At 40.9% G+C, this 23900-nt stretch overlaps 1 protein-coding gene across 5 annotated transcripts in view; it reads right to left on the bottom strand.

The window, feature by feature from the left end:
* The window catches only part of plcb1 (phospholipase C beta 1), a 1044484-nt gene extending 1023610 nt beyond the window's left edge, over positions 1–20874 (bottom strand). For all 5 annotated transcript variants that reach the window (XM_069932441.1, XM_069932442.1, XM_069932443.1 and 2 more), the window contains exons 1-2: positions 20504–20874; positions 17952–18029 (exon numbers count right to left, since the gene is read on the bottom strand). In XM_069932441.1, the coding sequence (XP_069788542.1) occupies positions 17952–18029; positions 20504–20602 (177 nt within the window). In that variant the 5' untranslated portion in view covers positions 20603–20874. The remainder of the gene's footprint in view (positions 1–17951; positions 18030–20503) is intronic.
* Positions 20875–23900: the final 3026 nt, after the last annotated feature.

Genomic DNA, 23900 nt, shown 5'->3' with positions numbered 1-23900 from the left:
TATCCCACAGCCACATGCAAGTTTGCTGCAGAAATCCCAAAGCCAACATGGTCCTTGGCGCACACACACAGTGACCCTTTGGAGCATTGGGTCTGATTCTTACCAAAATTCATCTATCCCTTTTATTACCAGAGAAAATGAACAACCATCAATGAGCAACTTCAAGTATTCATTCTATAAAAGCCCCAGTGACCTGACTTGTCACCACAATATTTGGCATCAATGATTCCCAACCATTCCCTTTTCATCACATCCAGATTGACTAATGCTTTAGAAGTAAGACAAAGAAAATAATGTGTAAAGGTCAGTAACATTTTACATATCCAATCCAACTCATATTTGACTTGGTGGGCATTTGGAAATGTTAACCCACATGGCAGCAGCCATCGACATATATCAACCCACAATTTTTTCTCCTGTCTCTACCCAAAAGGCAGAAGGATAATTTCTTTCTTTTCATTAAAAAATTTCAGCTGACACAAAGGATTTAACTTGCAGAATACTGGTCTGAAACAGGTGCAGGGTTGCTGCACACGTAGATCTTGGAAGAACACCTCTATTGGGAGAGCTATTCCACCCAGACTAGGTTGATTTTTCAAAAAGCAGAGCCAGTAGAGAGTGAGACAGACACTTCCATTGCAATCCCTGAGGATGGCAGGCTAGACCCTAAAGGTGGTGCCATAGTAGCGCATAGACTTGGAGGGTGGGGGGGGGGGGGGGAGAGGGATATGGGCTAAATGTAGACACATAGGACTAGATTGGTTGACATGGGCAAGTTTCTGTGATGTAAAACTCCATTCCAAATACCACGTCTGAAGAAATCAAGACAATTAAATCAAGAAAGCCTCCTTCCAACTACATACCACCCTCCCTCAGCTCATGAATCTGTTCTTCCTTCACAATTAACATTTAGAAGCAGCACTGAAAGTGGCAAGGACTCCATGTACCCTGGGTGGGAAGACTTCAATTTCCACCATTAACTACCATAGATCAGAGCTGCCAGGTGCTGAAGAGTGTAGCTCCCAGACTAGGTCTACCAGTGGCAGATGTGCCCAGCTTGCACTTATAGAAGCAAACACTATTTGAAGAAGTATGTCTTGTGGAGACCCAGGACACCCTCTCTGATGCTCTCTTCAACAGTTGTTGCAGTCAGTCACGCAGAAGGGGGGAAATGGCTGTGGTGCTTGAAGTTGATCATATTAACTCTAGAACACCATGAAAGGAGGAGTTCCAAATAATTATAGGAAAGATGTCCACAGTTCTGCATAGAAATTCCTGCCACAAAAAGAATCTTTATTATGGTGTACAACACTGGTGAACTTCAAATGAACAGTACTATAGCCTGAACTTTGGACTTACTGTAACACTACACCCTGCAATTTTATTGTACCTTCTGCACATATGTACTTAAATATGGGAAGTAACCAGGACTATTTGCACCTCAAGATTATCCAGAGTTTACCCACCTATCCATGGCAAGCAATGGATCACCGTCATTATGCTTGATCAACTGGACTAGCCACATAAATCACAAAAGAATACGTCAAAAGGCAGTATATCTTGTGTGAAGGCCCAATTTGCTACCACCACAAACTATTTCCACCAGGTCAAAAGATGGATGTCACAAGCCAGATATGATACTCTCCATTAGCCAGGATGAGTGTAGTCACAACAACTCTCAAGCAGATCAATACCATCAATGGTCAAGCAGGCTTCTCCATTGATGCTTCTACACCCCGCCTCCACCCCAAGTCACACTAATTCATTCCCCCCCATCACTAGCTTCAGATGTTGGTCACCTGCAAATGCACTGCAGTTCATGCATTCTCTACAAACAAGATGAGTGCAGCAGAATTCCACCACCTGCAGGCTTCCCTTCAAGTCAGACAACATGGATTTGGAAATATAATCACCAGTCCTTCATTGTCAATGTACTTTTTAAAAAAATCTTCATTGGGTTTAATTTTAAAAAAAACATTAAAAAATCATTGTCAATATCAAGCGTGCACTTCCAGCAGAAAGAAAACAATGGTTTGAGGCAGCAGTTCACAGTCCTTTTTTAATTTTGTAAAAGTTTCTTATGTAGAACTAGAAAGAAACTAAAAGTAAAAGGTTTTTTAAAAAAACAGCAAACATTCAAATCAACAGTCAATTCATTTTAAAAATGCAAATTAAATGAGCTCTCCTTGCGCCTGATGTAATTAGAGCGGCTGAACAAGTTCAACAGGTAGATTTCCCTCTCCAGCTGTGAGGTAACCTCCGACACAGGTCCCTGACTCTTCCACCTTGGTCCCAACCCCAGCAATCAGCTGCAGAGGAGTCTGGGATTTCTATTCAGGTTTCTCCATACATCCAGTGTTGCACTACAAGTATGAGAGTTTGTTGTCATACTCAAGTCCTGTGTATAGATGCATCGAAATTCTTGCCGGCTCCACCAACAACAGCAGTACATAGTATATCAAATTATCACAATGTACACAGTTGCCACAAATGCAAATAAAGGTCTTTTGATAAAGAAGCAATTATCCACACTTCTGCACCGAAATGTCTTTTTGAGGAAATTTTAGAAAGTTACTGCCTTCATGGCATGAAACCTTTAATGAAATTAATGAGTTGAGTGACAAATTTACTATCTTTTGCTTCCTTCTGTTGGAAAAATCTTGGAAGATTAAGCAGTATAAACACAGAATGAATTCACAATACAATATCAAAACATTCTCCCCATCTGTTTAAGATAAGTAATATATTATTATGGGAGCAGCAGCATGCAGCTTTGGTTCCTTTATCCCAATTATGTTCTCAAGCTCCCGCAGGATAGCATCAGGTATAATATAAAGTTCTCTTTGACCCCAAGTCTTGAATTGCAAATTAATTACTCCCCATTGGACTTTGCTGCATTTTCTCCTCAATTAATGTTACATTCTATGCTTGGATTCACTCCTTAGAATATTTCAAGATCAAGTTTGATAAATTATTAGCAATTCTCGACAAAGTAAGAATTTCTTTTCAATATGGGCGCTTTCCTTGTGCAAATTTGATAAACAAGTGTGTTTTAATCTCCTTTTGCTTTGGGACCAGAGGTCACAAAGGCAGGAAGGGAGGGGTGGAGGGGACCACTTGCTCTGATACTAAGAGAGGACCCCAAAATATGACTCCACAAGTGCAAGGTCTGTATTCATGCTCACTTGCACTGTCCAATGCCTCAAATGTTTCCTGCTTCTTGTAACATTACTTTGTGTACTTTTATTTTAAAGAAAGTTTATCAATAAAAACACAGAAGCTGGAAGGACTCAACCGGTCTCGCAGCAACCATCAGAGGTAAAAGTACATCACCAAAAGCTAATCAGCCTCTATACATGCATATAAAAACTCATGTACATGTAGGCATATGTGCCACGTGCAATTTTATGGACAGAGACACATGCCCAAAAATGTCATCATCAAAGTGACTCGCGTTATGATTTGTGCTAATCCACCCGAGATCCTGTCATCTCCAGTCCTGCAGTGGAATGGTAATACAGACAACCAAATATTCATGGTGCTGACATGACCATGACTGCAACAAAGAGACAAACAAAAATGTCATCCAGTATTGAACATGAGCATCCTTAAAGTAAAGGGTTAGTTCTGGAATACCAAGCAAATCCATCCATAATAATCTCGCCACGCCCCTCGACATTCTACACTACTTTCAGGCAGCCCGCATCATTAACATTCTGTAAATTACCATAAACCAGACTCAGCTGGACCAGCCACATTAATAATGTATTGCAAACAGGTCAGAGGTTGGATATCCAATGGTCAATGTCTCACCTCTCTGTACTGATAATAACCACACCAGCAGTGAGAGTATTTTTTTTTTTTTTTTCTTTTTTTCTTTGGCTTGGCTTCGCGGACGAAGATTTATGGAGGGGGTAAAAAGTCCACGTCAGCTGCAGGCTCGTTTGTGGCTGACCAGTCCGATGCGGGACAGGCAGACACGATTGCAGCGGTTGCAAGGGAAAATTGGTTGGTTGGGGTTGGGTGTTGGGTTTTTCCTCCTTTGCCTTTTGTCAGTGAGGTGGGCTCTGCGGTCTTCTTCAAAGGAGGCTGCTGCCCGCCAAACTGTGAGGCGCTAAGATGCACGGTTTGAGGCGTTATCAGCCCACTGGCGGTGGTCAATGTGGCAGGCACCAAGAGATTTCTTTAGGCAGTCCTTGTACCTTTTCTTTGGTGCACCTCTGTCACGGTGGCCAGTGGAAAGCTCGCCATATAATACGATCTTGGGAAGGCGATGGTCCTCCATTCTGGAGACGTGACCCATCCAGCGCAGCTGGATCTTCAGCAGCGTGGACTCGATGCTGTCGACCTCTGCCCTCTCGAGTACCTCGACGTTAGGGGTGTGAGCGCTCCAATGGATGTTGAGGATGGAGCGGAGACAACGCTGGTGGAAGTGTTCTAGGAGCCGTAGGTGGTGCCGGTAGAGGACCCATGATTCGGAGCCGAACAGGAGTGTGGGTATGACAACGGCTCTGTATACGCTTATCTTTGTGAGGTTTTTCAGTTGGTTGTTTTTCCAGACTCTTTTGTGTAGTCTTCCAAAGGCGCTATTTGCCTTGGCGAGTCTGTTGTCTATCTCATTGTCGATCCTTGCATCTGATGAAATGGTGCAGCCGAGATAGGTAAACTGGTTGACCGTTTTGAGTTTTGTGTGCCCGATGGAGATGTGGGGGGGCTGGTAGTCATGGTGGGGAGCTGGCTGATGGAGGACCTCAGTTTTCTTCAGGCTGACTTCCAGGCCAAACATTTTGGCAGTTTCCGCAAAGCAGGACGTCAAGCGCTGAAGAGCTGAAGAGTGTGAGTATAAGACAGCTTTAATAAACTAATATGTACACTAAGAGGTCTTGTCTCTCTGCAAGACAAACCTGGAAGGCTCGACTGTAGCTCTGGACTGCTTTATATACAAGGTCACCGGGATGACCCCTAGTGACCTCGAGGTTTAATTACATATCTCCACACTCTCCACTCTCAAAGCCCTGCCATGAGCTACAAGGCCCAACTTAGGATTTTATTGGAATATGTCTATGCTTGCATGAAGGCAGCTCCAACAATCCTGAAAGCAGCTCATTATCCATGGCATTGGAGCCCAATTGACAGACACCCTTTGGCCATGTGAAACCTTTGCATCTCCCCTGGCTATACTCTGTCTGTAATGTACACAGTCCACTGCATCGTGTCAGAGTTTCTTTCAAAACTTTTCCCAAACCCACAAAATCTGTCACCTTAAAGGACAAAGGCATTAAGTGCCCAGGAGAACCACAGGCACCCCCCAAGTTAAAAACATCCAATTTATGAACAATTCATACTTATGAGTCAACAAACTGGTTGGAAGTAGAATGCTGTCAACTTCCGGTTCAAGTGTGATCGAGTCAGTATCGCAAGAGAGTATGCTGTACAATGCTCTTTTTTAAATTTGGAACATTAAAGTTTTATTGTTATTGCTCTTTAAACCACCTCACAATATTTTGCAAGACTCTAAAATATTTGAAATATAGGCACTGAACTACAAAATAGAGAAAGTTAAGTGGCTGTATTTGCTGTCCCTGCTGTGATTAGGCTCCCTGCACTATGCTGCCTTACACTGATGGGAATCAGTTTCCCACCACCCCCCCCACCCCCCACCCCCTCATCTCTGCTCTGATGTGGCAGACCAGCAAATTACCAAACCACAGAGCAATGCCAGTTTGTATGGAGGGGAACCCCTAGGTTAGGGTTGGGGGCAGACCTGTGAGTTTCCAAATCACTGAACAACATGTTAGGACACTGGGCTCCCAGCAGGAGTGGGGACCTTAGGTTCTACAATTCTTTCAACCCCAAAAGTTCAAAAGACCCCCTGGCATTTATTGACCCCCGCCATTTTTCAACCCCTTGGAATAGTCCAATCAACCCCCCCCCCCCAGGGGTCTATATTGACAACTTTGGAAACTACTATCCTACACCATTCAATTATGTATCATGTTTAAGATAGTGTTTTTGGAAGTGTTTCTTAAATGTTTTACATGCATATATAGGTAAAATATATACTCTATACTAAGATAAACATTTGACTAACTGATGCTGAATAAGGAGATTATGTACTTGTTTCGACTTGAATACAAATTCAAGTTAAATACAGACCTAGGAAACAGAACTCATTTTTAACTTGGGGTCAGACTGTATACCAAACCAGTCCAACTTGCAAACACTGCAGACATCTATGCTGGGTCAAATTTCTGGAACAACACCATTACGTGAATCCCATTAGCACATGGTCTGCTGCAGACCAAGAGATTGCCGAGAACTCTCATGAACCATGAAATAACCAGTTGTTTCATTATTATGCACATCTAACCCATGTTCTGTAGTCATATAATCTTAGGCAGGAAAAGATTAATTGCTCAGTGCCATCTAAATCTAATGTCTCAAATAACTTGTGCCTTTTAACACCAGTTTTATTATCATTGTAATTTTAAGCATTTTTTATGGAAAGTTAAAATCTATGATATAACTGTCTAAATATAATGAGAAGTTGGCATTGATTTTGAAGGGTTTCTAATACATTCACTACAGTTAAAATAAACATCAAATTTCACATTTATAAAAAATGTATCAACAGTAGCCATGGAATCTGCGACAAACTTTTCAGGCAGCTATGTTTACTTGACAAAATTGATGGATAGATTTTAGACAAGAGTTGACCAAAGAGAAGACTGTCTGGATAAAAAGTGATAGTGTAGAGAAACTATATGGGATACAAAATTGGAACAGGTAGTGAGACAGGGTACTTAGGTAAAAACAGCTTTCAAGTAAGTTCAAAAAGGAGGATGAACCGATTTGGGTCTGGATGTGCTCCGAAATGAATGGTTCTGTAATGTGTAGCTGTCAGCAATAATGTAACTTTTGTTTTTTTTAAATTTTGAAGTGTATAAATTGTTTGAAACTCCCAGTTTACAAAGTGTGCTGATGGCAGCATATTTTCTCAAGACCACACATGCAACATCAAAAATTGATTTGCTTTCAGCAAGTTGTGGTCATGGGCTTGGACGCAGAGCCCAGTCTGATGTGACACTGAACTTTATGTAGTGGTCTTTCAGGCTACACTTTAAACTAAACATCCATCTAATTTCTCACCATAAATGTAAAATTCCCATTGCACTATTCAAAATAAGAGCAGTGAAGTCCCAGCATCACACAGTATCCCTCAGGCAGTATTGCTAAAATTGAGTATTTGGTCACCATCTCAGAAGTAAGTAGTCTGCTGCTTGAACCCCACCCCCACCAAGTTCCCCCACCACTGGGTGCTTTGCACCATCACATTGCTATCTGTGGGACTCCGCCACACATAAATTGTCTGCCTTTCTCATGCTTTGCAATGGAGATCACATTCAGAGATTTTCCATATGCTCCTGGTTGTTCTGAAATACACTTTGGTAATGCACGCTTTTTCCTCAATTTCTTTACAACATAGCTGCCAAATCAGATAGATTTCATATTTTGATTGAGGATCGTCAGCAAAAGCACTTCTCTGTGCCTCATTTGTGTAAACCCAGACTTGTAATGATTCAAGTTCAAGATAGATGTTTTCAAATGCACATACCAGGGCACTCAACTCCTCAAATGGCCTTCTGAATGAAGTCTTATTGCAAGAGGTTACACTGTGCTAACAATTAGATGTAGAAATGTTTCACTTCTGGAGCTGAGGACCATTAATTAATTCCATTCTTTAGGGACTTCCAGTCTAATGACTTTACCAGTATCCAACAACAAATATAATAGCATGCATCCCACTTAGTTGATACCTCAGATACATCATGAATTCATTCATTTTCAATACACACCTGAATAGGGAAGTTAATTAAACAGCTACTAAAGTGATGTGAACTACAAGCAAGCAGCTTTCATATTTACATCAAGACCTGGGTTAGAGATGACAAGTTAGAAGCAGCTGACAAGTAAACTTGCTGGTTTTCAACAGGTGACGAATACCAGAGTGCCACTTTTAAGATGCAAGAGGTAGGCAAGATGTTTCAGTTGGTGGGGAGACCAGAACTAGGGGACATAGCCTCAAGATTCAGTGTAGTAGATTTAGGACAGAGATGAGGAGGAACTGCTTTGCCCAGAGGGTGGTGAATCTATGGACTTCACTGCCCATGGAAGTAATAGAGGCTATCTCAGTAATTAAGGGAGCCCATCATCAGATCAGTCATGATCGCATTGAATGGCAGAGCAGGATCGATGGGCCAGATGGCCGACTCCTGTTCCTATTTCTTATGTTTACAGCACTCGACCCAAGCAACTATATTCAAGATGGAGTAATTCAACTGGCCAGCCAATACATATTTGGGAAGTTTCACAAAGCTGAAGGTGTGACTTACAAAACAAGTTGCCATCTTTGTACACATGGTCAACAAAATAGAATTATTTCAATTACCAAATATTATTTATCATTATATTCCAATTAATTTTGACATGCCAAAATACTGGGCTCCCTGATCACATTTTTTGTATGTTGAATCTGGCCACTCAAACCTCCCTCCAACTAAGGAAACAACATTCCCAACATCACACCAGCATTCCGTTCCCTTAATCCACAGAAGATGTCTTCTCTCATCTTTTTATCATCAAATGGCCTCCAAGAAATTGGAGTAACTTAACAATTTACTTGCCAATGCAGGAGGGGTGATTATGGTTGCCTTTGTGACTCCAAAGTACATGCAAGACTGAAATCATTGGGCAAAGCTCATCAAGGTCAGTACTTATGTTTTCCCCCACTTTCTCCTTGTGTGCTCACCTACCCCCTTATAAAATGTTCCTCAGCATTTTCCCTTAACCATTCAAGATTTTAAAAAAGCGCTTATTTTACCTCTCCAGGTAATCTTACTTCACTAGAACTACCCAAGCAAATTTTTTTAGCACCTTCTATTTACTGCTTATTTGACAAGCAGAAATGCATATCCATCCCAATGATCCCTTTGTTTTACATTGATATCAGAAATGTACCACATGCTCCAAGAGATCAATCTGAACTTTATTGTGAGCATCACATTGAGCAATAGAATTGAAAGATAGCATGGCAAAGTAAATCCCAGCACTGAACTTGCTTTCATTTGTTGTCTAGAGATCCAGGATTTCAACTTTTAGTAATGTGTATTCTTGACTCAAGATTTCCCAATTCCTTATTTTCATAATTTCCCGAGGAACATTCAACTTCTGTACTCTTCTTACTTGTGTGCAATACCCGATGCTTCATGTTGTGGGAGAGATTTTGGTGCAAATTGTGCTGTTGCCAGAGTCCTATAGGAGTGTTCAAGGATGATGTGGCAAGAGCCCCCCTTTAACAGATGCAGGTCAAGTCACAGGAGAACTTTCCATAAACAGCTGTATCTGAATGCAGCAGCTACACTTGCCAAATCGTGCAAAATCATTTCCTAACAATGATGTTTGAATTGAGCAAGATAAAAATAGCAACAAAATCCCAATTAATGGAAAATATAATATTTGAATATTAAGCTACAGATGGCAATATTGAGCTTTTGATCATTTTTCTTCTTTTAAAAGTGCTGCAGATAACATTCCTTCCTTAACAAGCTGGACACATGCCAAGCCATAATGGTGTATGTTAATGAACTGAGGATATTATGATAGCTCATTCCCCAGTGGTTCAGCTAATTATTTCATAAGATTTTTAAAATATTTTTTCCCTGGTCGTTTCTACATTCAGCACAAAAGCTACCAACCAGTGACAGTAAATTGTACACCATCAGTCTCCCTTAGCTCAAGGCCCCACAGTGGGTAATAACATCTCTCTCCTCTCATTGTTGTTATTTGCCTATAATATTCCTTCAGTCTCATTTCCATTTGGGTTTTTTCCAATCCCTGGACACTGTTGCTTTACTCCTAACCTATAATTTCCTCCTCCTCCTCTCATGTAGGAGAATGATGTGTACATTTAGAAGGGACAGTATATCTATCCCAATAATCCCTTTGTTTTACATTGATATCAGGAATGTCATTTATCCCATAGCTTCCAATAATTTCCTGAACCTTCATCAAATTAAATTCTCTATCCACTCATTTTCATACTAAATTTCCCGACTTATTTTAATCCCACTCATGTATACACTTGCTGCATGTCCCCACTCTCCTTCCATCTCATCTGATTTTGTCCACCACACATTTTCCTCCTCATTCTCCTTGATGCAAACACCATCATTTTCCTACCCTAACCATACCCCATCATCTCCCTCAAAATTGTGCTTGCTATGTTACCTTATTTTGAAACAGTAATCAGTTTAGAAAAGCAACCTCATCTGAAAATGTATGGCAGATTGAAATTAGACCAGCTGTGCAGGGAGGTAGATCTTGGGGCAGAGCCCTTGAGCCAACGAGTCAACAGCATGGAAACAAACCCTTCAGACAATGAGTCCATGGTGATTATCAAGAACTGAGTTATGATGTCCAAATTTTATTCTCCTCAAATTCCCGTGAATTCTCCTCAAAACTCCATCACTTACCAGTACACTGGGAGCAACTTAAAATGACAACAAATCAATTGACCTGGAAGTCTTTGGGGTGAGAGAGGAAGGGAAAGCTGGAGCATCTGGAGAAAGCAGGAAAAATATACAAACCTTTGCACAGGTGGCACCAGAGGTCAGGATTGATGAATCTGGGTCATTGGGGCTATGTAGTAGCAGCTCTACCCACTGCATGCCATGCTATATATGGATTTCACCATAGGATCAGGGGACTTTGCTATCGAGTATCCCCTCAGTGGAAACAGAGAGAGGACCAGGAATGAGAGAACTCCATGTCCCACCAGGCCTACCTCTACTCATCCTCTCCTCAGAAATATCCTCAAATCCATTTGCAACTTAGCTTTTGACCACCTGCCCAAATATATCCTTTGGCATCAGACTCTTTGCTGCATCAGTTTGAAGTGCCCGACTCCTGGTTTGTTGTGCCAGCAATGTTACATATGGGAATAACAATAAAATTGCTGTTGTGTAAGAGCTGACAGTTTCATAAAAGCAATATTCACACATTTCCACTGCGCAGGCTCCAGGTATAACTATCAGAAGTTGCTCTCTAGAAAAGACCTGCAATCTCATTAATCATGTGAGTCCATGGCCAACAAGGAGAGGTGGATTTTTTCTTTGCCCATTTTCTTTGGAGTGAGAGAGATCTGATTAAAGTATACAAGATGAGGGGTATAAATAGTATATATAGATTATCAAAACCTTTTTCTCATTAGGGTAATGCGAGTAGTCTTCGATATCCTGAATGTGCAACCAGAGGAGGTTTTGAAGTTAGCTATTTTTGTTTAAAAGGCATTTGGACAGCAATTTAAAATAGTCAGGCATAGAAGGATACAGTACTAATGCATGCCGATGGGATTCGTGTAGACAGGCAAACAGGATAGACCGAGTGTGGAGGGCCAAATGTCTCGTTTCTGTGCTGTCCATCTCTGATGCTAAAATAGATCGAGAACTTCAGAGTATTTAGGACTTAATCAACTTTAAAGGATTGCCTCAGATTAAGTAAGAAAGTGACTGGGTTGGGATTTTAAATCCTGGTGCTGCTTTGCCTTTTCCAAAATGGTGCCATGAAACTGAGTACATGAGAAAATGAAATGTATTTGAGGATCATTGTATATAAACCATTTAATTTTTTTAAATATAAAAAGACATACAGCATATTAACAGGCCATTTCAGCCCACGAGCCCATGTTAATCTACACTCCAATACGTTTGGAACAGTGGGAGGAAACCAGAGGTTCTGGGAAAAACCCATGCAGACATGAGAAGAACATACAAACTCCTTACAGACAGAGCAGGATTTAAAGTCCGGTCTCAATCGCTGGCGCTATAAAAGCATTGCACTAACCGCTACACCAACCGTTCTCCACCCAAACCCCCCCGCCCTTTATGTTCAGAATATCTGCACGTGTATGGCAGGACAATTAACAAAATACAATAGAGAATTTGATTTCTTCAGAATCTAGATGTGAATTCATCAACTTCTCCAAGAACACAACTCTTCTTCCAGAGAAAAGTTCCATGTTGAACAAACAAATTATTTGCTTTTAATAGATATATTCCCGAGTACAGAAAAGATAAATAACCAAAAGAAAGTTAAAATATTTCTTACCCAAGCTTTTTGTTTGATTTGCAGCAATTCTGTGCACAATTTCACAGAAGTATACTCTTATTTAGAAATATAACCTATTATTTAACTTCAGCAGAAACTAACTTAACAACACACCACCTACAGGAGTAACATATACTGCAGGTACTTTGAAGTTCTCAATACATTTCATGTCTATGGTGATTTTAAAATGCGATTGATGGGCAGGTGAATTAAATTTTGACATGTTCTAACTTTTTTTTTAAAAATTGTATCTTTTAAAAATGTCTTGTTTTACCATAATTTCACCTTCAAAAAAACCTCACTCAGTTACAATGAAGAAATTACAGGGTATCTTTAACAAAATCAGGATATCTTAACTTTACTGCAGATGGTGTAGACATTAAAAAAAAATCACTTGTAATGTAGAAACTATGGCCTGGCAGAACCTCTTTACAAAATGTTTGTGACCCCATCAGATATATACCCATACATATTTGTGTGCTCCATATTTTGATCAATTGCTTTTGAAAATGCTTCTGAATTGTAATTCTGAAGATTTTAAAAACATTTTAAAATACATATTAAAATTTCAAATGCATTCAATGCCAAACATTTGAGTTAACATTTTTCATCACAAGTCACGGGATTGCAGTGTTCAAGTGTCTTCAGTTATTTATATACAATACTTCAGCTAACATTTCATTGTTTTAATAAATAGAGAGGAGGGTGGGATGGGAGAGCTGGAGACAAGCAACATCAATTTACCATGCAAATAGCTCAAAAAAAAAAGTTATGTCCAGTGATGGAACATTGGAACTGAGAATTTCTGGGATTGATCAGTCACCTAGAAAAAAATGTCTACATTGAATGTGAAAGGTGACTGGCTACTACTGATCACTGTTAGACACTGAATATCCTATTTGAAAAGAATGGACATGGCAGCTTGGAAAATCTGGCTGCTGTATTTATTAGTATGAAAATCCTCAAGCAGAAGTATCCATAGCAAAGGTTGAAAGGGAATTATTTGCATGGAAAGGATAATTGAACTAATCACCCATTAATCTTTATTCAACAGAAGCCCACAAATAGTAAAAATCTAGATGTTCTCAACACACAGAATGAGATAATTTAGACATCCTTCCACTAAATAGAGTGGCACCATAAGTGGTCTTGAAACAGATCACTGACCACAGGGGAATATAAATTCAAGTGATTAAACAGTCAGAGTCATACTGAATGGAACAGGCCTTTCAGCCCAACTCATCTATGCTGACCATGTTAGTATTCTGGGCTAGTCTAATTTGCCTGCATTTGGTCCATATCTTTTCAAACCCTTCCTACCCAGTAATATGCCCAAACTCCATTTTAATGCAACGATTATGTGGCTTCTGCAGTTCATTCTAGATTATATTCAAATTTATTCATCTGATTTTACCAGTACATCTTGACAAAACAGCATTCTCCAGTCCACAGTGCCTCTCCGTCTGGAACCAGGTAGGAGTATGGATTGTGGAGAGTCATGTGGCCTCTCCGTCTGGAACCTGGTCAGAATGTGGATTGCAAAGGGCCATGAGACCTCTCTGGCTGGCACCTAGTCAGAAGTAATCTCCCCTTTCGAACACCTCTCTCCTCCCCCGGCTGCCTTCAAACCATCTCTGAAGCCCTGCAGCTCCGGAGGGCCGAATGAAAATGGGCCCATCCTGGATTGAGAGCAGGGGCTACACTGGAGACCAGGTTTGTGTGAATGTACTTGTTTATTTGTAATGTGGTATACTGTGCTTGTGGGTGGTGGGTGTTGAACAAGTTAAACCCTCATTTCTCTGTATACCGTGACTGTGGGCAGTGGGTGCTGAAGTTAATCCCTCATTTCTCGGCATACCGTGTCTATGTGCTGTGTATGTTGGTCTGTCAGCGTGTGCCCTTTTGCAAGTTCCCGTGCATAAATAATATCACTGTTTGTTCATTACACGTCCCCATCCTTGATTCCTTTTGAACCCATCAAACCGACTCTGAACAACTGCACTGCAATGCAGGATGCTCTTGACAGAGCTCCAGTAGAAACTTGACAAAGATACCCGGTAGCCTTGCTGCTTGAGCCTTCTAAGGAAGTGCAGTTGCTATTGTGCCTCTTTGACAAGTGACAATAGTCCAGGATCAGTCACTTCTTAAGTGAAACTCTGAAGAACATGGCACTCTCCACTCTTTCCACTACTGGACCATTAATGTGAAGTGGAAGTTGGTTGTGTCTGCTCCTTCTATAGTCCATAATCATCTTTTGTCTTGTCTATGTCATCATCATCACACCATTTCATGTGATATTCTATTTTGTATTACAGCTCATTGCTGTTACTGATGAGGCTGCCATGTCATCTACAAACTTCATGATTTTGATGGAGCTAGATCTGGCGGTGCAGTCATGGGTCAGCAGTGTGAATAGAAGCGGGCCCTGATCACAAGCCCTGAGGTGCACAGTGGTCAATGTGATGGTACTCGACGTTCTGCTGCCAATCCAGACAGACTGTGGTCTTTCCATTAGGAGTCCAGAATCAAGTTACAGAGAAAGGTTTTTGAGCAGGGGTATGGCCAGGTTCTGGAGTTAGGAGGAGTGAGCACAAAATAAGGTGCCACGACACAAATCAAATAATTTTAAATTCATTATACTCATCCAATCGCTGACATTTTGACAATTTTTTCTCTATTTGCAACTTCTTCTTTCTGTCCCACCTAGAGAGTTTCAGCTTAGTGTTTTTCTCCATAGCATTCTTTATCTAAACAAAAATCTATGACTACAGTACCAAAAGTCAGGGGAATGGTCAGAGAGCAAGGAAAGTGCATTGGCAAGGTTACGGGTGCCAAAGTCTTTTGGCTTGTAAACACGCATTCATTTCATTACCTTGCTATAATATACAAAATTGTATTCTACATTCATTAATTTCACGTTTCAGTAGTAGTGTTATTATTTATGAAACTTGCATATATCAGGGTTGTAACTTGTGAAGTTCCACAGGATCATTCGGCATCAGAGCGGTGGTGATGATGTCTGTTTGTTTTGGTTCCCCAGATGCCAGGCTGCCAGCGGCCACCAGCACATCACAGGAGACTGAGTTCACAGTTCAACACACCAGGAGGTTGGTCAAATAAAATAATGAATGAATCCAGAAAGTTCTTTCAAGGTCATGCGATAAAGTTTAAAAAGAAAGTTTGTCTTTTATTGCACAAGGGAACTGAAGAATTTAAAATTGTTGAAAATGCACCTTTTTTGAAGATTGTGCTCAGAGGGAGCCGATGCTCCCCCCCCGCCCCCCTCTAGCTCTGCCACTGGTATCGTCCCAACAAGGATAGTTTCTCCATCAGCCTCTGGGCTATGACTGAGCTGAAGTCAATGAATGGCATCCTGGCATATGAGGCATTATTCTCCAGGTGCGTCAGGACAGTGTGGAGGGACAAGGCTACAACATCATCAATGGAATGCTTCAATTGTTGGCAAATAGAAATGGGTCCAATATCTCTGGGATGTATGCTTGGATGCATTCCATCACTCAGCTCTCAGAGCATTTCATAACGGTGGAGGTCAGTGCCACTGGGCATTATTCATCAAGGCCTGTTAATCTTGCCCTCTTTGGTACCAGAAAAATGGCGGCGACTTAAAATCTGTGGGGACAATGGACTGCTGCAATAGGTGTTGGAGATCAGATACAGACAATCCTCCAAATGAAATATGGAATGAAACCACATGATGGTTATTCAGACACACCTAAATCATTGATGTCCTTGTGAATGGGCATGTGCCTTCCTTGTATGATCTAGCTTTCATGGCTTAACTTCTCTCTGAAATAGTGTACCATCCACTCAATTCGAGGTCAAATAGAGATGGGTATTAAATATCAAGCTTCAGAGCAACACCCATTTCCCTTAAATTAATTTTAAAAAGCAAAGCAAATTAATGCTCTTTGCTAGTATACTTGAATGAAACCAGCAATAGCATGCAGAGTTCACCCTGACTAATTATGACTTTTGTCGCTCGGCATCATAACTGCAGAGTTTTAAGGCACTCGAAGATTCTAAAACTGAATCTTGTGTATATTTTCTATTTCAAGCATAATCATCCTAGAGCATTTGCATATCTCAAAAACTCAGTTTATTAAAAATCTGAAATAGATAATTGATCAGCCCATATTCTGCTTCTGATAAGATTGGCTGCATTGATCGTCAGTATGAGAAAGAATTTACATTCTGCTTGGCTCATATCCTACTATCTCTCAAGTTATATCTGACAGTTTCCAACATTTTCCTCAGATGTATCTGGTTGACTCTCAAGTAGAAAGGGAATTGACATTTGAATAAGTCTCCGGAAGCAGTGTTCCTCCAATTAAATCGGACCTGTTGTCCTGCTGGAATTCACAACAAGAATACTACGGAGAACTCAAGGAACACAATTCACTGCATTATAAATGTTACCACAAGTCCAGAGGCTCACTGATAATGCAGGATGCATCCCATTTTCATGTTACACTCAACCAAAAGCATCTTACACATTTACTCTATGGTCATAATTATTGTTTGATCATGACGTAATAAATCTAATGATCAACCTGCTTTGCATTTGGACTCGAGCTTACTTCAGACTTTCATAATTCATGGATTTACATTGCTATCTCTTTACTTTGGTCCTTCCACATTACACAACAGATCCAGCAATGGCAGTCAGCTGGCTGAAAACAGAAATTTTTGATCAATTTACAACTTAACAAGCAAATTCAGCTAGGCGATCCTCTCAAAGAACATCACACAAAATACTTCTCAAAGTTTAGTTAATTCTTCAACTAAATGGCTGCTTTCATCCACAGCCTGAGGACATCCCAACAAGCTTGTCCGAGCTTCCCTAGAGACAAAATATCTTTCAGTGCCAGAGAAGGAATTTGGGAGCATAAAAATAGAAGCAGCAAAACACAATTTGCATTTCACAGAGGTCTCAAAATAGTTTAAAGCATTGTGTTTGGAAGTAATTGCATTACTTGTTTTAAAAATAGCTGCTGTGATCAAAATTTATTCTTGCTCCTAAAAATATTTTTAAGCAAACTAGAAGAGAATTAGTGCAAAAAACTAGAAGAGAATTAGTGCAAAAAACTAGAAGAGAATTAGTGCAAAAAACTAGAAGAGGATTAGTGCAAAAAAAAAAGACAAATGCTGAAATTAGAAATAACAGAAGAGGTATATTGTTAATCAACAAATAGATGAGAGAAAGAAAACAGGTTGGAAATTGAAGTGTTACCCTTGGTTAAATCTTAGCTAACTTATCTTTGTGGAAAGATTAAACTCCCCTCTTTCAAGGAATGTAAGAGCAGTGGGCCACAAATTTCCAACACGTTTTCTGATTAATGCAAAACAGAAAATACCTTCTCTCCATGCCAATCACAACATACCTCAGAGCAATCAAAATAGTTGGGGGAAAAAAATGACATTTACAGCTCTCACCAGTTCAGCTGCTTTTTATTTTGACTGCACATTATTTGAGTGGCAGCGTCATTTTTTTCAGGGTTCAAATTTCACAGAGTAAGATTTCTCAAAATGATTCTTTAGCAAATCAATGCTGCATCAGCACAACATTTAAACAGATCTTTAAGTAGGAAGACACAAGTGATATTCATCTTATGAAGTGGGTGGAAAAAATATATTCCCTTAACTTTAAACTTGTGCACCCTGTAGTGCAAGCAGTCCAATTCCATAATGCCACTGGAAATCAATTAACGGTGATAGTTGCTTTCTTGTTGCAAGTCTTGAACAATAAAATGAGCTAATGTTCTTACCTTGTTTTGATCTGTCCAGTAAAGGAACAATCCCAGTGAATCCACTTTCAAAGTAATGGGAGTTACAGTTGTGGAGTCCTAGCAACAGGAAAGAGAGTGAACATAAAGTTCTCTTTTCACTTGTTGTAACTGCTTAATGTTTAAAAAAGGTGTTAATGAATAACACCAATTACCTCCAAATGGAAATTTCTAAGGTCACGTGTGCATGCAAAACTTGTGCACCATTTTTAACATTTCACTAAAACAACTTATGGCATTTTTTACTATGATTAAAAAGTTCAATTTTTTTAAAAATCAAGCTGTTTCATCGCTGCTTTAATCCTCCAAGGTTTTGGGGCAAATAATTCTTTCGCCACAGTCTTGAAAGTAATGTTGGCATATAAAAAGAGATAATTGCATCCAACATGGATAACAATTACTGTTTCAATTATGCAACAAGAATAACTGAAGATTATGTTTACAGACTGAAGGCATGCCTGCCTGTGTGACATGAACAACTATAAACTGTTATGGACTTGGTTGCAAGAGTACGACAACTATTCATTCCTCACAGTGCATCTAATAAATGCCCACAGGTGCAGCAAATAGCATGGAGGAGATAAAGTGTTCTGTGACAGTTCCGTTGGAAACCTTTGTATTGATCTGGCACCCACGCGTTTAAAACTGCTGTGGCAGTTTTAATTGGAGCTTCTTCAGATTACATAAAAATCTATATTTGAGCCTGCCATCATTCCTTGTGATATCAGGCCAGAATTTGATGATCGGTGTGGTTCCTTCATGGCCCAAAATGCTCAGAAGAGAACCACTCTCACGGAGTTCCTTTCCTGACCTGCACTGCACAATGCAGCGTGCCAGCACGGAGATTGGAGGCCAGTACTTCTGACCTCTCGCCTGCCCCTGAGATACACAGCATCTGTTCCCTGAGCTTGGCACGTTGAAAGGGGTCACTGTCCTAAATGGAAAACAGGGTTTTTAAAAAGAATGATTTTTATCAATCCACGGATAGTTTTAATTTACTACCAACTTTGTACGAATTAGATTTTTTAAGTGATATAAATCGATTTCAACAAGACCCTCAGAAACAGGGTTATATGATTTTATCATCAAATTACCAAAAGGAACTGAGGGGTGTCCAATGACCTCAGGATCTGCCTCCCCAGGCTCGGTTTGCTTCTGGGGCTGGCAGCAGCCACCATGCCAGCGAAAGATTAGGGGAATAATGCGAATACTGAAAGGTAGCCGGGTGATTCAAACGGCAGACCAGATTGAACACCAGTTAGCCTATTCAAAATGCCCGAGTATAAATGGGGTTGCAGCGTGTTGTTGGTCGCCAGTTGACAATTGGCATGGTTCTGGTGAACCAACAAGCACCGCTACTGATCTTGCAGACAGCAGGAGAGGTGCATGGGCAGAACGAAGGCGCAAACTCGAGGCTGTGCGTTTCCCCACCACTTTAGCCCTTCTCACTTGAGCCCGAAACATCTGGCAAGAGTTTCCAGTCCTATCGCTCTCACGTCCACCTTTAGATTCACCCAGATCAAGTAACGCACGGTCAAAAGTAACACACAATGGTCATAAACACGCAGAAAAGATGCTCACTTATTAAGTGCACCAATAATTGGGTTACAGAGGTTGGAGAACACACACACAGCCACGCGCGCGCTCAGTATATACCGACCATTGGACATGGGACCAAGTGCAAACGGAGCATTAAGTACATACTGGCTAAAACACACACGAATCATCTCTCTCTCTCGCACACACACACGAATACCTCCGGTGAAGCTACCTACCGGGTTAAATATACACAGCAATAAACACATTCTTAGAGCCACCGCACTGGCCAAAGGTAACATTCACACACAGGCTCCAAAGCTACACCTGCGGAGTTGCGCAACGTCAACTACTGGGAGTGAACATGCCGGTTTCTTTCGAGACCAATTCACTCTTCCCGAGACAAACAAACACACACCTATGGAGACACAGATCGGGTATTTAACGACATGTCATCAGCGACAGAGCTAATCACAGCGTTTGCTAAACACCCCCACCCCAGAAAAAGAAAGCCAGCCCGTCTCTCGCACACACACACATTGATACAAATGACACGAGTTGCATCCAGGCGAACCGAGAGGACAGGAGACTAGCATCACGCAAGTGCCATTCAACACATTGAAGTGGGTGACGCGAGGAAATCAGGCTGAAGGGATCGAGACATGGAGCCAGCCAACAGTCGGAGGGGTTGAGGCCAACGTGTTCAGACTCCGGCTGACATGGGACCAGTGATCTATTTTCAAACCCCGTCTCCCCTCTTGCCAGCGGCCGCTACGAGATGCGGAGAGGCCGTTCGTCCGCTCGCACCTCTTGGGCCGCGCCAGTGGATCCCAGCGCTGGGGCTGGGAGCCACTTTAAAACATCACCTCTCGTGTTCACACAGACCGCTCGCCGAAGTGGGACAACCACCCCAAACCAGGCGTTTCCCCTCGTCAGCAATAATAGGTTATCCCTTCTGCAAGAAAACCACTTGCAGCTCGCCTCAGTCTCATACTCACATCATCCCATTTCATAAATTTGTTTCCTTTCTTTAAGTTTTCAGGCACGCAGATAGGTTTGAGCTGAAGAGCATGCACCCCTGGTTGTGCACCTGCCATTGAAATACATTGAAAGTTCCTCCAGGGACGGGTGAGGGGAAAATAAATTAATCACAAACACTCAGAACAATAATAACGATGGCTCAAGGTCTCTCACTCCTCGAGACTGACTGGGCTGTCCCGATATCCCGCGGCGTCTGCTCAATGGTCCTGGGAGACGATAGCCCTGTCACTGGGGAAGACCGAGCTCTGAATGCTGCGCTGAGATCCTGGAGTCACGCCGGCAGAAGAGAGCAGCATTTTTTTTCTCTCTCAGAAAGCCAGAGAGTGAATGTCTCTCCGTTCAGCCCAGCTCGCTCTCTCTCTCTCTCTCACTCACTGTGCACCTATGTATACAGTACACAGCGACTCCAAGCGACCAGCGACACCACAGCCAATAGCACAGCGCAGAGCAGATGCTGACAAACATCCCATCATTTGTGGCAATTTTAGACAGAGGAAGGGAGAGGGACGGTTCATTTTCTCGACATCCCTCCAAATATGTGCAGAGCGCGTACACAATGTTCACGTAATAATGAACAGAAGTTACACTTCAAAGCATCGTGGATCTGGTGTTGATTTAACAAATATTAATATTCAACTTAAAAAAACCCACAAAATTGCTGTAGAAATTCAGCAAAAACATCTGCAAACTTTAAAACTATTCTCACATCATTCCACCTTTACAGCGCTACTCGTAAGAGCCCAAGGATCACGCTCTTGGCCATTCGCCTCGTCTGGCTGATTTGGGATGCTTTCAACTACATACAAGGCACCTCCAAGTTCTTACGGCTGCCTTTTTTTAAGGATGATTTGTAGTGCAAGATGCATTTCTTTGAAAAGGTACAGCGACAGTATATTATGGGCGATACCCAAGACGAAGCAGAAGAACACTTGGCTGCTGAACACTAAGAGGCGATGCATTGAGCGGCAGAGGTGGAAGAGAAACAGCGTTACGGTTTCATATCAACCAACTTCAGAAGCCAATTTTAAGGTGGAAATGTTCAATGCATCTGCCTTAATTTTCTGTACCTGCGACAAGAGCCTTTTATATTAACAGTAGCTTCAGGGTAGCAGCTGATCGTCCTGAAGAGAATGGAAGACTGGCAACCACCTCGGAGATCAAGAGGATCTTCAGCAGAGAAGAGGATGCTGGCAGTTTCCAAGAAGATGCTTGCATTCTTCCAGTCATTGTACCAGTCCCCATAGATGTTACATGCTCATTAACTCAACAGTTAAATTCTGGCTCAGTTTTCCTTTTGAAAGAGGGTCCAAGAATAAGTGCATTTTGAACCTTTCCAGCCAACTCTTCATCTTGCTTTCACTCTCATCTGTTCTCCCATGTTGAAGTTACTCGATCTCATGTCATCCACAATCTTCAAATTTATTGTAAGAGTGCATCCATGGCATATAACCCCGAGATCTTCTTGACCTGAAAAAAAAAGAACTGTACTCAATGGACACACATAAAGTAAATATTCTGACTCTCTCAAGGTGCAAGCCCCTTCCATCACTGGCAGTTCTGGTGGGAACTCCAGCACTTCCACCCTATACATCTCTGACAAAGGCCAAACATGGACAAGCAAATAACATTTAGACATTGGACTCACAATTGCCAAGGTGTTAAATAGGCTTTAATAAGCTGCAAAAGAAAGCAGCAGGCATTATCCTGAACCTATATCAGTGTCATTTAGAATAATAGCTTTCATAAATTTGAAGATCAAAAGCCTGTGAACAGGTCAACTTGACATTGGGCAAGGACAATTCTGTAAAACATTTTTTTTATTTCTTAGATGGAGTGGCTGGCATTGAATTTCTAAAGGTATACATGTTGAGTTAATAGACTCTTTTGTGGCCATTTTCCACCAACTAATCCAAAGCTGAGAGGATCCAGGGCAAGTTTAATGAGTTTATTGAGATACATTGTACATATGCACTAAAGTTCTTACTTGCTGCAGCTGAACAGGTACTTTGCAAAACAAAACTTCAATAAAAACTTATTTGAATTACAAAATTAAATACAAGAACAGGTCAATACATATTTAGTTATCCTACTGCAAAAAAAAGTTATTTTGCAGTAGTGCACAGAATTAATTTGTTCAGAGCCACAACAAGGGGAGGTTTAAGACCTTGAGCGCTGTTGTAAATAAATGGCTCTCAAACCTAGAAATCCTGATCTTCAGGCTTCTGAGGAGAGATTGTGAATAGGTCTGCCTGAAAGTGAGAAGAGGTTGTGACCAGAGTGATGGAGGTCTTTTCTGATGTTGACTGTCTTCTTGAGGCAATACGTCACATCGATGTCATCAGTGGATGGAAGGTTTGAGCCTAGGCAGTCCAATTCAAAATCATCCAATAATGCAACCAGCCAATCTACTTTCCACAGAGAACATGTAGAATTTTGATAGCAAATTTTAAAAAAATGTCATCAAACACTCTAAGTGGAAGACTCAGAGAAAAGATATTAGATCAGGGATTGGAGGTGGCAGTGGGAAAGAGTAAAGTGGAAAGAGTCGGGGATAGGTTTGTCACCATTGAGGTTTTTAATTTACATCAATATATAACTTCCAAAACAAATGTAAAATAAATAGGTGAATTGAAGGTGGCATGCTACAGATTATGCAATCTATCTCTACAAAATAGGAGTGGGCTGAATGCTGGTTGATGATAGTTTTAATACAGAGGTGAACAAGCATAAAAGAGTGCATATTGGCAGCAAATATATGCAACATACATATTTCAGGAATGCAGATGAAATAACTCTGGTGGCGTTCAGGTCCAGTGCCAGACTATTTTGCACCCTAGGCAAGGCCAACTACTTTCATTTTTCTCCCCCCACAAAAAAAATTGCGAACTTTGATTTTCAAAACCTTATGCTTTGTAGAAAAAATGAAATGCATAAAACTTGAAACTGCTAAGTTTATTTTACATTATGAGAATAAATAATACATAAATCTTTGATCATCTTTCTCAAATACAAAATATCTTAGCGCACAAATCATTTGAACTATAGGGTACTCAGTAGAAATGCCAAGGGAAACCCATTAAAACCTTTTACTTCACATATCTTCCAGTCTCCATTTTTTTTTAACCCACAAAAATGATTCAGTATGAAAATACCCCTTTGACCCATTAAGTTTGCTCTGACTTTCCTGTAACCATTTTAACTTATCTATGCTATTCCTTATTTTAAATTTTCCCACATTTCTATCATTCCCTCCCCCTCCCCCACCCAGACACACTTCAACAATGGCCAATAATTTACCTGCCCACATCTTTGAAATTGAAGCTCACATGATCACAGGGAGAATGTGCAAACTGC

The sequence above is a fragment of the Narcine bancroftii genome, chromosome 4 (genome assembly GCF_036971445.1).
Source record: "Narcine bancroftii isolate sNarBan1 chromosome 4, sNarBan1.hap1, whole genome shotgun sequence".
Lineage (NCBI taxonomy): Eukaryota > Metazoa > Chordata > Chondrichthyes > Torpediniformes > Narcinidae > Narcine > Narcine bancroftii.
The sequence above is the reverse complement of the archived record's forward strand: the minus strand, read 5'-3'. Positions and strand labels throughout refer to the sequence as shown.